Raw genomic sequence first — 17,109 nt, 5'->3', positions numbered from 1 at the left:
GGTAACAATACATGTTACTGTCATCTGAGTCATCTCCTAGTTCACTGGACAGAGCAACATCAAAGAGTTGATTGGCTTATAACATAATCATATTTTTGTCATAACGAAAGAAGTGAACCTTTATAAAAGTCTAACCCCACTTTTTTCATTTCAGCGTCTGCAGAAGCTCTAGACAGAGCCAGATTAGCAAGAGAAAGACGCGAAGCGGAACAAAGGAAGCGGCTAGATGAGCTGCGAGCACACGCAGCGGCCGCGCAAGCGCAGCGGGAGAAGAGAGACGAGGAGCGACGGAAGAGGCACGCGGAGCAGAGAGCGAGGGATGACGACAGAAGGGTACAGGTGAGAGGCTGTAGATAAGATATACTCTAACATATCGACAACAGTATAAAATTTAGTATGAAAAAGACGCGAAGCGGAACAGTGGAAGTGGCTAGATGAGACGAGGAGCGACGGAAGAGGCAGTCGGAGGAGTGAGCGAGGGATGACGACAGGAGGGTACAGGTAAGACAAGACATACTCTGGCACAGTATACTTCTCAGTAGAAAATGTAGGCGAAGAATTGAATTAATTTGTTCGTACACCACACCAGAAAGGTGGGACGATGAGGTTGCTTAGTCTTGATGTTGTTGATAAGGAGCAGCTATGCTTCTACATTGCGCGGTCCTCGCAATTCACTGATTCCTTCTATGTATAGTAGAGTAGTGATAACTCTGATAACCTTAATTTCGCCTCTTGTCTGTGTAAGATAAAGGAAAAGGATCCTTACCAAATTGTTATATTTTGCATGATTTTCGAGAACTTTTACTTTTGTTTTAGTACAACAGCTCAACCGATTTAGAACTTAGAACCCACAGTGTTAAACAACCACATACATGAAAGGTTAAACAATTTACAAAAGTGTATAACGATTAGACTAGGACTTATGCATCGGAGCTCGTAAAGATAGATGGATAAGGTGCTACGGAAATTCCATCGAAGTAGCTGCAGCAACTACTTGTAAAGTCAATTAACATGTCTCGATTACGTATATCGTTTAGTGTGCTCTTGATTGTGCAATTCCTATTTTTGATGGAAATGCATTTGTACGTACTTACATATTTTATTTTTAAGAACTATAATGGATTTATTTGGTTTTTCATTTTTTACAAACGAATCAGTTGGATGGAACATTCATGTTATTTATGTAAATTTACTTACACAATGCAGTTCATCTAAAGATGTATAAAACATCTTGGGCCACTTTTAAAGTCGCTTTATATGCAAAACAATCAAAGAAAAATTGGCGCATATATTTTCTCTCGAAACATTCCGACGTGTAAAATGCCAGCACAAGGTAATTGCACACTGTTTTGCCTCGTGACGTCACGGCCTTGCTCTGGTGATGTCATCTCAGTTCTCACTTGTTTAGTCATTTAGATTTATCTTAGGCTTATGGCAGCGCATGGTATGCATTCCTGTAGTAGATTGTATTGCATTCTTGCAAGAATTGTACCGTGCCAATCGGACCTAATTATGCGGTATTATTATAAGCTGTGTTGAAATATAACACTTTAAGTTCTCGCGCTTTGTACACATATTTAAAATTAATAATTATTTTTTTATAATGTTAATTAATCGCGTTCGACCTGTATGTAACTTTAAATATGTGTGTTGAAATACATTATGATTTTCGCATGAACTAATTTAATTTCCTTGGATCGCACTAGAACAGCTAGAGAAATCATAAAACGTTACAAACTTCCACCCCACCCCCCAGTTTAGGGAAGTGGAGAGGTTAGAAAGAGAAAAAAGTAGCCTATGTCACTCTCTATCCCTTGCAACTATCTCCACTTAAAAAATCACGTCAATTCGCCATTCCGTTTTGCCGTGAAAGACGGACAAACAAACACACACACACTTTCCCATTTATAATATTAGTATGGATGGATTAAACAGGCGAAATAACATTAGTAACAGGTATTTATCACTTGTCAAGTGACCGGGTCAACGTTGTCAAGTGACCGGGTCAACGTTACGTAACTAGTTTATTGTCAATTATGGCGAATAGTGTCGAGGCTAGCATTCCGGGCCGAGTACGTATCTGAACTCGGTCGGCGCAGTCACACATTCGTTCTCGATCCCAACCGCTCGCGCTCGCCGATCCTATACTGAACTAAATGAGCAAAGACCGATTCTCAGACCACGGTAAGATTCAGTTCATTTCGGTCATTGATGGGATTTTATTTATTTATTTATTTATTTATTTATTTATTTATGTTATGGAGAACCAACAGCTATAAAACTAGCAGTATACAACAAGATATGATTCAGAAAGCCAATTACAGGATCTCACAGATAGATACAAAGTAATATTAATTAATCTAATGCTAGCACTTATACCAACGCACACACATGCTCACAAAAGTGGAATATAAAGAAAGAGAAAACAAAACAGAAAGTTAAGTAAGATGAATGCAATAACAGTCAACATAAGTATTCAATTAAAAAGGAAAAGAAATAAGGAAAAGAATTATTCCTAACAGTTCATAGTTCGTGAACGACACAAGCCTACTAATATGTTGTTGTGCGTTCACTCGTACAAGGTATTTAATATCGACGCAAACAACGTGCCAAAAATATGTCTACACCCTTTTATTGCTTACATGTTTAGGTTGTGGATACTTATTTTTAGCACTTTGTCCGCATTTATATTTGATACATTGACAGTATATACTGACTGTATTGTCCCAGATTTGTAAGAACCTCTTTTTGACACATGACAGCGTCCACAATACGTATTATATACTCGCGCAACCTAATGAAATTTTAAATAAAATCCTGTAATAATATTTAAAAAAATCAAGTACCTAAAAACAATATTTCGCTTACTTTAAACATAATCTAGCACATGTTAGGTACATTTTTGCGGATCTTCGTTAGTGAGTATTTTGCGATATTAATTTATCACGCAGGATTTACTTATTATGTCATTTATCATTCATTTTTATTTTTAAACTAGTGAAGTGGCAGTCTGTCATTTCGATCGTATATTTGTTTAAGCGCCTCCTTGTACATAGGGCCTAATCGATTCAACCAATTCGAAATTAATCGTTAGATTTGGCAAACGATACGGCTTAGCCACATCGCAACATACTTCAAAACAAATGTGTCAAAAATGTGAACTTACAAATCCGGGACAATAGTATAGTATGTGCACGACTATCGTGGATATACCTAACCTATCACGCTCGTCCCTTGATAATAGTTTTCGTTGATTCGTAAACAATATTGGCACCATTGGCACAAATACGAATAGATCGGTTGTTGGACTAAATTAAACGTACATTAACCCCTATATTTAGTGATTAACGATATGAATATGTAAAACATTCTGTACTTAGTACCCAAACACGTAAACATAAAACAGGTACGTAGGCAAAAATACTTAAGTTACATTGTGATTTGTGATTTACATGTTTGTTCTCATTGACACTAATGACAGCGTACGAATGCGGTCAAGATCGCCAATAACCAAACGTAGAAAAGCTGCATATTTACATTATTTACTCAAGTTTTACAATATAGGAGTGTCTTTTCAAAAGGACTTATTTCTATAAGTCAACAGAGGTTATTTTTTTCTATGTCTTCCTAGAGAAATAAACCTTGTTGACTTATAAAATAAGTCCTTTTGAAAAGACAGTCCTCAATATCTATAAAGCATTTTTTTTTATCTAACAGCCATCCAATTTCACAGCATCACATATCAAATCTTCTAAGCAATTTCTCCAAACTTCCTGTAAACGAAATTAAATACCCAACACACTCATACGTTAATGGCCCATACAGAAATAATCCCAAGCCGTTCTGTTGTAGTGCATCAAAAACTTAATTTTAACCCGCACTGCGTCAAGGAGTCGTGACAAAAATACACTTCCTTCAGGATCCACGTACCAATCAAACTTTGCCGTTGACAAACTCACAAACACCACTGACTCCCCGAGAAACCCCTGTTTGGCGATTCCTGGATTAAGTTGGCGTCATTAGTTAACCCACGTTAGCTTTTCCATTGATGAAATTAAGTTCTCGTTTGATTTGTTAGAGACTCGTGAAGAGTTGACTGAATTGTATATGTTGGTGTAAGAGGATGCATTCTAGAATATGGGCGTTTTTTTCAATCAGCGTTCGCAATCGAGCGAGTGATAGTTACTGAATCATTTTGAAAGTGTTCGGTTCTGTTTCTGTATCTGTGACGATTCTGATGGGTTTGGAATGTGATTGCGTGTGTGTAATAAATATTATATTCGGTATACAGTGAAATTGGAGAAATGTCGAGGTTTTCCTTTGACTACGATGAGGCGTTAAGAGGGTATGTGATAGATAACCGTTAATATTTGAAATTATGGAGTACACATACGTATATTTCTCTTAAGTAATTAACTATCTTATACTATCAAAGTAACTATAAATTTATTTTTTAAGGATTTGTCTAGTTTTGTCAATTTGTCACAAAATTTCTCCATAATTCTGGATTCATTTTCAAACGTGAATGTAGCATTAGACAGAAAATTAATGTGCTAATTTAGTCTGAGCCCATTAATTTCGTTTCTGCGTTTTATTTCCGATTTCCACAGCCAATACCTACTTATTTGCAAATAAATTCTCAATAGGTTACATTAGTATAAAATAAAAATAGACTAAATGGAATATCTAGACCAGCGTAAAAACGTCCGTTAGTGAAAGCGCGCTCTTGACATTGACACCATTACAGATTTGGGTTGGACCGGTCTAGAAAATCAATGAGTCTAGAAAACCAATGTGAACAGAAAAATATTATTCATTTAACCCATATTTTTATTAAGGTCTAAGTGTTAGTTCATTTTGAGCATCTAGATTTAGACAATAACTCTGACAACTCATTAAAAATCTTACAGAATTTATCCCTGCAGCAATACAACACGATATTAGGTAGGTATTATGTTTACGGAGTACATAATAAATTCTTGCTTCACAATTATTTGTGTTCCCAATATAAATTGCAATAAGTATTAAGAAAATTTTACATTTCGAATAAAATAAAGTACACTACACAACAAGTAAAATACACAACAATTAGAGCACGTTGAGCTGACCAATTTTTCCTTTTGGCGCTAAGACAAAAACTGCTTTGTTCTTTCTTCCATTGTTTGAAACTGTTTTGAAAGAGACATTTTCGCTCGCAACTGATGACCTCGACTGACCTTAAAGAGCTTCATAAATAGCATTATTGTTTAAAACTACAAATAGATTGATTGTTAAGATGTAAAGCTAATGGAAGTATTTTCATCAAGATTAACACAAATTAACCTACTAGTAGGAGGGAGTCCAAAAGATTACAGTCATAAATAAGGTATTCTAAGTACTTAACATAAACTTGATTTTAATGTATCGTTTAAATTAACCATTAGGCATAAAGACCACCATTGTACTTTTTTTATAATTGTGCAAGGAAGTTTAAATAAATAAATAACCGTTCTAATTCAATGAGCTAACGAATGTCAGAAGTCCATGAAGAATATTTCTCAGATCGTCATCACTGTCATCGTGTCATCAGATGTTTTGTTCAAACATATCATGTGATGCATTGATTTCAATAAGTTTTGTCAATGATTTCAGGTATAATCACTATTTTTAACACACGAAAGCCGTAATCATTGTAGTTTATGGCTATTTTAGTGATTAATGTACTTAAAATAAAAAAAATACAACATTTTTAAAAAATATTAAAAATGTGATATTTTTTTTTAACATTATCCTATTTTGTTCTTTCTACACAATATATATCTAAAAGCAATAAATATCAATAAAAAGCCACATTTATACAGTTTATAAAAATATATAGTTTGTTATATAAATATATTACGAAACGCGAGATAAAAAATAATGAAAATGAAAATTTTAATGTACATCTTACGTTGCATTATTCGATGAGGTGAGGTAAAGGTACTACCCGCTATGCAGTGGAGTTCGTCTAGTAATACAGAAATATACTTATTCTAATAACGTTTACACATGTAGGTATATCACGACCCAGTACAGAAAATTGTAAAAGTCCTATAATATAGTTTATTTTGATTGTAAAATAAAATTGCATGTGACTTATATTGCAAAAAAATGTCTTAATCACGTTCTCCTCTCCTAAAGCAGTTCTGCATGCATAGGCTTGAAGATTTTTTAGTTTACTAGCAGAATTTAGTTACTTCCTTTGGGCCCCCTTAAATCGGTTTTACCCATCCATAAAAGATAAAATAAAAATCGTCATATTCTTCCTTTCAGTATCAATGATAGTTAGTTATTGCGCAATAGTGCCATAAAAAATAAACTAGATTCGTATTAGCATTAAACATTAATGATTTTTGAATTAAGACATTGCTTTTGTACAAAGGAGAACCTCAAAAAATGGTCTGACTAGACGAAAACATGTGTATCGGGGCTAGTACTCAAGGCTCTCAAAAAGTGTAGCTATTTTGAGTTATTCAAATAAAACAACATGAATAGTCTGAATTTAATTATGTATATATCACAACATCCACTGCATAAGCACATCAGCTCCGAACATTTAATTTAAAAAGTATTTTTTTACGGTTGCACCTTACGCGGCACTGTTTTTTATTACACCTGCATCCGACAATTTCGAGGCATGTTTCTGCAGCAACAGGCAACGTTGCGGGCAAGTAGGCTCCCAAATCCCAATTGTTACAGACTTTCGTCCAGCCACAAGTAGAAAATAATGGCAAATTTTGAATTGGGTTTAGTTGACCCCATACATGGACACCTTGATATACACCTATAACCCTTACAAAAATGGTGCAAGGCAGCTTTTGTCGGTGAAATGCTGTTAATTTGGCGGTCTTTTTTGGTTAATAACTATTTTCGGCACTCGTTAACCAAAGTACAGGACGCAGATCTGGAATAATAAATATGTCAAGTAAGAATTATCCATAAATTATGCAAATCATATAGATAACTACTATTTCACAAGATGTATGTAATATTAGGATCATATGTATATATCTGACCTATCATATCAATCGATCATTTCATGTAATATAAATAGTTAAATTCAGACTATATAGGAGTATGTTGTTTAATTTGAAGTACTCTAAATAACTACACTTTGTGAGAGCTTTGAGTACCTTTACCTCACCTCATCGAATCATACAAGCTGACCCGTACCGTACATCAAGATCGCCCTGCCACGTCACTTTCATTATTTTTTATCTCGCGTTTCGTAATATATTTATATACATACATACATACATACATACAATCACGCCTGTATCCCGTAAAGGGGTAGGCAGAGCACATGAAACCACTAAAGCTTCAGGGCCACTATATTTATATAACAAACTATATATTTTTATAAACTGTATAAATGTGGCTTTTTATTGATATTTATTGCTTTTAGATATATATTGTGTAGAAAGAACAAAATAGGATAATGTTAAAAAAAATTATCACATTTTTAATATTTTTTAAAATTTTTGTATTTTTTTTTATTTTAAGTACATTAATCACTAAAATAGCCATAAACTACAATGATTACGGCTTTCGTGTGTTGAAAATAGTGATTATACCTGAAATCATTGACAAAACTTATTGAAATGAGCATTCAAATCACCCTATCGGGCGATGTAAATTATTTTTTATCACTCATCCTATAATATATTTCTATAACAAATTATACATTTTCTAAAACTAGATAAATGTAGCTATTAAATAATATTTTTTATTTAGAAAAAACCATTACAGTTTTCATAAAATGTGCAATAATATGTATAAAAAAAATCTCGTTTTCAGATTTTCCCATTTTATTTTGTATTTTTGTTCTAAAATACATTTTTTTTGTTCCAAAAATGAATTCTTCGTCCTTCATTTATCCGAAAATGATATATTGCATGCCCTATTTTGTATAGTTTTAGAGAAATATGGTTTCAAAGGAAGCGCGGAGGCGCCAGCCTTCCCCCCCTCCTCCCTCCTAAATTAAGGGGGGCTCTCGATGCCTCCCGATCTTTATCTACTCAGGGCCACCCAATGAACAACTGTGCCAAGTCTCAGTGCTTAATCATAAAATGCAGGGTTCCCATACAAGACATAGCAATAGCGTCCCCAGTACATTGAGCAGCTATGCTCAAATTCTCTAATGTTATGAAATAAAACTATGGAAACGGATTATATCGCGTATAATGAATTTACAATTCTCTAATGTTCTTCTGTTCTGTTTCATATCATGACTCATGATCATTCACCAGTACACATCGTGTCATCCCTGACATCATGCAGAATTGTCAAACCTAACCTTTGATAACATAACAAGTCAAGGCACACATCTTCGTGAATGACGCGAGCTGTAACATTTCCGCTTTAAACAAAAATGTCACTTTTCTTGAAACCTAGAGTCGCTTAACTTCAAACCTGGGTAAATCCATTCTGCTTTAAGGTTGAATATTATAAAAAATATAATATGATTTAAAAGATTATCAACCTTATAGCAAAATGGATTTACCCAGTTTTGAAGTTAAGCGACACTAATGTGCGTACTACCTCGAGAGCTGTCAATTCAGCTCCTGATAATCCCACTAGTTTATTCCCCTCTTCATCTCAATTGTTTATCGAATGTGGTCGTAACGATTGGTACACGCTGCGGGCGCTGCCAACGATCGATTTGGTACCGCTGACGTAACAACCATCTTATATCTTCACTCTTGCACTCGCATACATTTTCTGATTTTATAGTATTGTGGCAGTTACTAGGTTACCAAAAGTTAGTACTAATTGGTGCCATATGAAACTGCCTGTTTTGCTGATGTTCCCACATAAGTTATTTATCTGTATCAAATTGACATAAAATAACAAATGTATTGTTATTATGACTTAGAATTTACTCCAATAAGTAATAAATCAAATGATTATGTACTTATTGGATTCAATTGTACGTAGGTTTGGAAGTGATTTATTTCGGTCAGCTATCATTTCAATGTATTATCTCGTAGGATATATCTAAACGTAGCAATTACATACTTGTAGCAAACATTATGTAAAATATAACAAATACAAGGGGGATACTGAGCATACGATAGACCACTTTACGGTACATGGGTACTTAGTGCTTACCGTGACGGATTATCGTTCCGGACGCTCTCTACAAGCTTTGGCATATGGGTTAAACTCTTAAGTGGATTTGAATACGGAAGTACAGTTTTCACGGATGTACAGTCAGCCAAAAAAGTGGTTTACCACTTTTCGACCTTATGTGTTTAAAATAGAGTGGTAAATCACTTTCTCGACTGACCGTACAAAAGTGCAAGGCCGATAAAATTTCGTTTTATCATCTTTAAATATTTGCGATAACTTTAAATACAAATAATATAGAATCGATGGTTTTATAAACAGGGTATGAATTCATGGTAAAACAGAATAAAAATAGTTTTGAGATTTTTTGATAGGTATATTATGTGTAACTTTTCAGACGCGTAATAAATATTCGTTGTTTATTATTACGTATAAGTTGCGTTACGTTACGTGACCTAATAATTTCCTTGCATAATGTAATCAACCAACCAAGTGTTTTCATTTTCAATCATCACCGGATTTCCTCGCCACCTCAACCCATTCCTCATGGCAATGAGTCTTAGCATCAATTTCAGTGAATTATCAACTTATTATCATTTCCTTAACAGATAGTGAATTATAATCGCAGTAATCATTTATTTTTGAAAGATGTCGCGAAATACTCGCTTTGTTAGTTAATGCCAGTTTAAATGGAACGATGCCAAAACAAGTGCACTTTTGTCCCTCGGTAATTATTGTTTTATCTTAATTGCGTAGTCATCACAGTGTAATGGTACTAGTGGTAGTTGAGATAATTATTGTGTTCTTAAATTTTTCGTACATTCTGTGATAGTGACCAAATTGTTCTACTTTATTTGTGTTGTTTCAAGTGCCAAATTAGGTAAATGTAAAGAGATAAGGAAAGTCATCCTATATCGTGAAAAAATTAGGTAGGTAAGTATTATGTGTTTTCGATGCAGAGTAAGTCGGACAATGGCAATGCCATAATGCTATGTCACGAACCAGATTTTTCATTCATTTATTAGCTATCTATTTTTCTACTTACATATCAAGTGTTTGCATATGAAACAAACAAAAAATAATAGACATATAATGTAGTTGTTGGTATGTAATTTTTTTATTAATTTAATAACAGCGATGCTCTACCTATACAGTATACATATACATACATAGCCATATATGTATGTACGAAAGTATTTCACACTGTTACTGTATTCCCCAACAATCGATCTAGGTCTCTACAACTTTCTCTGTTAGTTTTTATACGAATCACACTACTTTAAAACAGATTATAGTCCGTACATTGAACGTCTAGCCATCGCCTTATGTCATGTATCCGTATTGATTTGTATTGTTGTGACTAATTTCCCATTTTTAATGGATAGTCACCACAATAACATTACAAATCAATAAGTAATTATAATCGTGAATCATCTACACACTAATAGACTATATAGTTAGACATTAGTTTCTTTTTAAAAGTGCAACTGCCTGCAGACGTGGCATCTATTGATTCCACTGCGCTCCACTTGTGCTGCCGCAGTTGAACCCTCAGCATTCTCGGAATTTACATTCGATACCTTCCGAGCGGATTGGCAGCGTGCTGACTTGCGGTCTCCCCGGCAAAGGAGTTATTCAGTCAATGTGCCAAATTGCCAATGTATTTATATGTAGGTATAGTTCGGGAAATATAATTTGAACGTTTACTTTACTATACAGTAAATAGGTATAGTTCCCGAACTATAATTTAAGTACTAACAGCCCAATATTCTTGAAAACAACGTTTAAAGCTTGGCCACACATGCGCGTTTTGCGAGCGTAGGCGGAGCGTTAAAGCTCGGCCACACATGCGCGTTTTGAGAGCGTAGGCGGAGCGTTAGCGGAGCGTTAGCGGAGCGTCAGCGCAGCGCAATGATAGCGGAGCGCTGGACGAACGCCGGCGTTGCGCCCAGCGGACGCCGGTAGGAACTAACGAGCGCGGATTGCAAGCGGAACGCCAACGTTCGTCCGGCTGTCCGGCGCACCGCTAACGCTACGCTATAAAAACGCTTTATGTGTGGCGGAGGCTTTATTACTTCATATTTAAAAAAGGGAACTTGATATTGCATAAGAAATAATAACACGTAACTTACAGCGTAAGCGTAATAACAAATTAAATAATAAACTAAACACATCTGTTATTCTATCTCGCGCACACAGTTAATGTGACCAACATTATGTTCTCAACAGGTAGAAGAACGCAAACGAGCGATATGGGAAGCTTCAGTATCGCGACGAGAAGCGTTGCTGCAACGGGAGCGCGAGCGCACGGAGCGCTTGGAGCGCGCGCGCGCCGCTCGCTCCTCACCCCGCTCCGCGTTCGCCTTCGGATCGTCCACCCCCCGCCTCCTCGAGCCGCTCGACTCGGCGGGATTCTTCTGGGCCGCGCGCAGGTATGTTCGTCGAACGGTTGCTGTAACATTCTAGGTAGTGGAATAGCTAATAGGACATTATTCTACGAAACTGATCCGAATGTCAGTAGTATTCACTAATTGGGATTATGATTTATGATTATGACAGCTAATTATAAAGCAAATGTTACCTACACGGTTATTGTGCATTGGACCCGCTTTTATGTAACAAAGTTAATTAAACAAATATATAGCTCTGCTCTCATAGGTAGTTAAATAATCAATCGGTCTTTTGTAAAATTGATCAATATACTTACCTACCTATGCATAATATTCATACATCTTTTAAGGGTCTTACCTACAATTTATTTTTATTTCAGCTTTGCTTATTTCTTGGGTTATATTTCTTCATCATTTCTTTTTGGTGACGGATTTTTCAGACTGTCATTCTGTGCACCCTCGTGATAACAGGACAAACCCTTAAACCCCAATTTTATGTTACACCGTTTATTTTCTCACTAATGTTTTTTTTTGTGTTTTCCCCACTCCAGTACCAACCCCATTGATCAGATGAACTTTTTTGAGTCACTGTAAGCAGTTTTTTTTTTGTTTTTCGACACGTTTTAGCGAATAATTACTACTAATTTAATTTGATTTTGGCTCCTTAACTATACTAATTATTTGTTTTGTGTACGTTTGAGATTGTGTGTAAATTATCCGAGTTATGTATCCTTCATTATAAAAGTAAACTGTAGACGTAGGAGTGCACGGTTCAATCTTGCATGTCATTGCATATAGAAAATATAGAGAAATTTGAACCTCTAGCAACGCATATTTCAGAAATCGAGACTAACCAAAAAGCGTGTGTTCTATTTACCGTTAATCAATATAACAAAGCGCAGGTTAATGATACGCATGCAAGTCCCGTTTTCTTAAATATAATGTGCCAGTAGACGATACTTTCACTGTTATAACCGCATACGACTAACCATCATTGCATTAATTTGCATCACAAGTATTTTACTCGTATAACTATGTAGGTACTTGTTGAATTTATTTACTAACTAGTAATATGTTAATGCAGTTTTTCCAAATAGTAAAACAGTCTAACTTAGTCTTACTGAATTATTATTTTTGGACGTAGCACTAACGAGAATAACCATTTATTATCGAGTCATAAGTCGACTTCATGCAAAAGTAATTGACTGATATTATTTCTAATTCAGTTATAGTCTACACGTTATTAACTTCGGTTATAAACGTAATGTAACTACATACCTTATTTTATATTAGTGCGTTGCAGGCACACACACATTGAAGGCAAACCACTCTAATCCATGGATGAGAATGAGAAAATGAGAATCTTATTTTACATTTCTAAATACGCACCGCACCTTATTCGATCAACTTCTTATGAAAATTATTGTAACATTAATATCGGATCTCTTCTATATTTAATAGATCCTGTAATAAATTCTGTAAAAAAAATAGCGAGTGGTGAGACTGGTGAGCAATCTAATATCTATTGAACAAGTGTCGAAGGAAATCGACATACATTTTTAACATTAGAGTTGATTAACTACTTATGCGCGTATGACGAATATTACATTACGCTTCGCTTAGGGTTCTCTTAGGGACCGGCCACATCTAAGAGACGCATGTCCTGAGGTGCGGAACGGACGTCCGCGCCACGCCGCCTGAATGTAATTCGAAAAACGTCTCAGTACATTTTGTATCTCAGGAAGGACGTAAGACGGGCCTCAGGTGGCGTGGCGCGCCACGCCGCCGCCACGCCACCTGGGGCCCGTCTTACGTCCTTCCTATACAAAATGTACTGAGGAGACGTTTTTTGAATTACATTCAGGCGGCGTGGCAGAGACGTCCGTTGCGCGCCGCAAGACACGCGACGCCTAAGTGGGGTCGGTCCCTTAGGTTACCACGCGGTGTGTTGAGGGCCTTATATAGTTTGGTTACCAATCGGATAAGTTACTTTGACCGACGGCATTTCGTGACGTATATTGTATTGTATAGAGATTCTTTGAACATTAGTTATGAAGGTTTCGTCCGTGCCTATTATTTGTAACCGAAATTATATTATAACGATGGATTCAATCAAATGAATGCCTTACGGATGTAGGTAAGTATGGCTAGGCTAATGTATTCGCATCCTGCAAGGACCCGGCAGATGACATAATTGCCATGGTCCGGCGACCCCGTGACGTCACTTCCCATTGTCTAATCCCCATTGTTTCAAAACGGCGACCTCACATTTGACAATGGTGAAATTTTTATGTAACTTGACTGGTACATTGCTGTTTTTGCAACTCGTTTTATAATTAATAAAAAATAATATTTATTGAGACTTGCATATTTAGTAGCGTGACATAAACATAATAATATAACTAGATTATTTATTTATTTATTTATTTATTTATTTATTTTGAACACCAACAGCTATAAATAACATTATGTTAATTTAAATAATAACACAAAGCCAATTACAGGTATTCACAGATAGATTATTAAGTACATCAAATTCAAGAAAAGTGTAAGTTGTTTGTAAGAACTGCTTGACTATATAATATGTCAAGTGACCTGTCGAGAATCCTACGTAACAGCCTCGGTAGGAGAACCGTTACCTAAGGTCCATTCATTTTTGATAGTAGATGTACCTTAGAAACCGAGTAGCTACCTAATAGGGTTAGATCATTTTTAAATTAATTTCAAAAGTGCTTTTAAATGGTGGTCGGTGAAATTGGTGAAATGGTCTGTTTTTTTACGGAAAGGTATCTGGTTGTCAGATTAACAGTGTGTTGATATTTCTTTGTTTTGCAATACTAATGATCTAATGACCCGCTTAATGTGTACTAGTGTTTTTCTCATTAGGTACATTCATAACCTCGTAAGGCAAATACGAGAATGTGCTGACTTTTTAATTAAACCTTTATATGAAAGCAATGAAACGATTAACTTTATGACTGTAGTTTATGAAATATTATAATTACCTAGATTGGGCCTAGGGATGTTTATAAATTAGGTTAGAAATGACTAACGACGTATGGAATTTTTTATACCTAACAGGTCCTAACCTTAGATACAATGAGCATAAATACCCTTTTGCTATGGAAAAGTACATAATTAATTATGGTAACTGTTAAGGTACTTGAGGTTAAGAAGATTATTAGCGTTTGATGTCGTTGATCAAAAGTCATTAACGTCAAGATATTCAATTAAGCGCCGTGTTAAGGAAACGTTATAGGTATACGGGTATAGGTAATACTAACCACTGTTGAAATAGTTTATAAAGTAAGATGTTCAATACAAATGTCTAGACAAATACAACCATTATAATAGCACGGCGGATACGATATTAGTATTGTTTACTAACATGTGTAGCTTAGAACTAACTACTTTTTTGAGTGTGTGTGTGGATTGAGTGAGCACCTTCCGAAAATAAAAAAAAATATGCTGGTCATTTAGTAAAAGTTCTACAACAATTGTAAAACGATTCTCTGAATTTGTAAAAAGATAAATCAAAAGATACAGCCATTAACATGTGCTCACTCAGTTCTCACAAAATACCAACGAAAACAGTGAATATATTCATTTAACATATAATATTTATATACTAACATTTAGTAAAAAATAGGCCAACCTACCTCTATAAATATTAGATCACCTAGTGACGTATTAAATTTTTTACAAATAGTTTCTTATGCTCACTCAATCCACACACTTTTGAAAAGCCGAATTTTGATGAAAAACATAAGATTTAGACCGCTATTATATGTGTATAGTTTAGTAAAAGTGAAATGGGAATTTGTAAAATACAAAACGAACCACTAACGTGTCAGGTTTTTTTATAATAAATTTTTGTAAGTGCTCACTCAGTCCACACGTTTTGAGAAAGTTAAAAATGTAAATATCTTACGATTTGTAGCACCTAAGACACTCGAAAGTACTTCAACATTTAGTAAAAATTTTTACTAAATATCCACCATCTAATATTTTATATTCGTTGTCTGGTTTTAAAGATATTCAGACATAACTTTTCTCATACAAATGTATCAAGTAGGGTGACCACACTATGTCGGCTCCTGATTTTCCCCACCTTCCCATTGTCATATTGAGATTGGGGAGTTTCGTTCAATTTTGATAATAGTTTACCGGATTTGTAAGTGGGAGCGAGAAAAGAATAACTATTTTTCGCTCCCACTTACAAATCCGGTACGCTCATCTGTTAGCGCGATTAGATTAGGTTCTGGTTTCTTACTAGTGAAGTATTATATTCTTTGTTTCTTACCAATTATCATTCATGTCCTTTTTAATGCATGCATGTCGATATGGTTATTATCCTGACGTCGATAAAAATTACACAATACACATCATCACTAGGCCAAGATAATAACCTAAAAACAGTTTGCAGATGGATAATTAATATGGTATTAGTTTAATATTATCAAAATTGAACGAACGAAACTCCCCAATCTCAATATGACAATTAGATCAAGAGCCCAGGCCCGCCAGACCTTCCTCAAATTCTCAAGGATGAAACTTTGGGACAATGTAGAGTTCACATCGGCGTTTAATGTGTGCATATTTTCTAGTTCGGCCCATCGGCCAATTTTTTGCTATCAAGTGATGAAGGTGAAAAAAAAAAGTGCTTACTTTCCTTAAATTCTCAAGGCTGATTTTTATATATGTGTTAGAGCACGTTGTTAGAAATTGGTTATCATCAATGCCAGACCGTTTCCGCCGGCCATAACGTTTACCAGACGCGACAAAGTTGGCAAAAAACGACTCTAACTTACCTCATTTTCTCAAGCCTGATTTTGATATATGATACGCAGGGACCTATAATTAGACCGTTTGTAAGCAGCCAGACCAATCGGATGGACCCAACCATCCGCCAGACCGACTTAAAGTTTCGATATGAGCATTAGTAGAATTGAAATATTCCGGGTCTATAAAAGCTAAAAACTTGAATTTTCTACATTAAGCTACGTGTGTATTGTATACTTGACGTAATAAGCGACTTTCAAAAATTTTACTTCTAAGGAAATAAAAAAATGAAAGTTTATATGTGGTGCAAGATTAATTTTAAGCTATGAATTTTATTTACACTGCGTAAGTACATGTGTATTTTATTATAAATATAACTTTTACCAGACGCGACAAAGTTGGCAAAAAACGACTCTAACTTACCTCATTTTCTCAAGCCTGATTTTGGTATATGATACGCAGGGACCTGTAACCAGACCGTTTGTAAGCAGCCAGACCAATCGGATGGACCCAACCATCCGCCAGACCGACTTAAAGTTTCGATATGAGCATTAGTAGAATTGAAATATTCTGGGTCTATAAAAGCTAAAAACTTGAATTTTTACATTAAGCTACGTGTATATTGTATACTTGACGTAATAAGCGACTTTCAAAAATTTTACTTCTAAGGAAATAAAAAAATGAAAGTTTATATGTGGTGCAAGATTAATTTTAAGCTATGAATTTTATTTACACTGCGTAAGTACATGTGTATTTTATTATAAATATAACTTTTACCAGACGCGACAAAGTTGGCAAAAAACGACTCTAACTTACCTCATTTTCTCAAGCCTGATTTTGATATATGATA

The 17,109-nt window shown here is 35.2% G+C and overlaps 1 protein-coding gene across 9 annotated transcripts in view; it reads left to right on the top strand.

Moving 5' to 3' along the window:
- LOC125233500 (MAP7 domain-containing protein 2-like) overlaps positions 1-17,109 on the top strand; it is a 67,183-nt gene that overhangs the window by 13,745 nt on the left and 36,329 nt on the right. For 6 of the 9 annotated variants that reach the window (XM_048139549.1, XM_048139580.1, XM_048139553.1 and 3 more), the window contains exons 2-4: positions 155-339; positions 11,317-11,519; positions 12,029-12,067. In XM_048139549.1, coding sequence (XP_047995506.1) covers positions 155-339; positions 11,317-11,519; positions 12,029-12,067 — 427 coding nt within the window. Of the gene's footprint in view, positions 1-154; positions 340-9,746; positions 9,815-11,316; positions 11,520-12,028; positions 12,068-17,109 lie in introns of those variants that run through there. The other 3 variants (XM_048139559.1, XM_048139564.1, XM_048139591.1) reach the window with 2 other exon arrangements.

Source organism: Leguminivora glycinivorella, chromosome 1 (genome assembly GCF_023078275.1).
Source record: "Leguminivora glycinivorella isolate SPB_JAAS2020 chromosome 1, LegGlyc_1.1, whole genome shotgun sequence".
Taxonomy (NCBI): Eukaryota; Metazoa; Arthropoda; class Insecta; order Lepidoptera; family Tortricidae; genus Leguminivora; species Leguminivora glycinivorella.
This window is presented reverse-complemented; position numbering and strand designations above follow the sequence as displayed.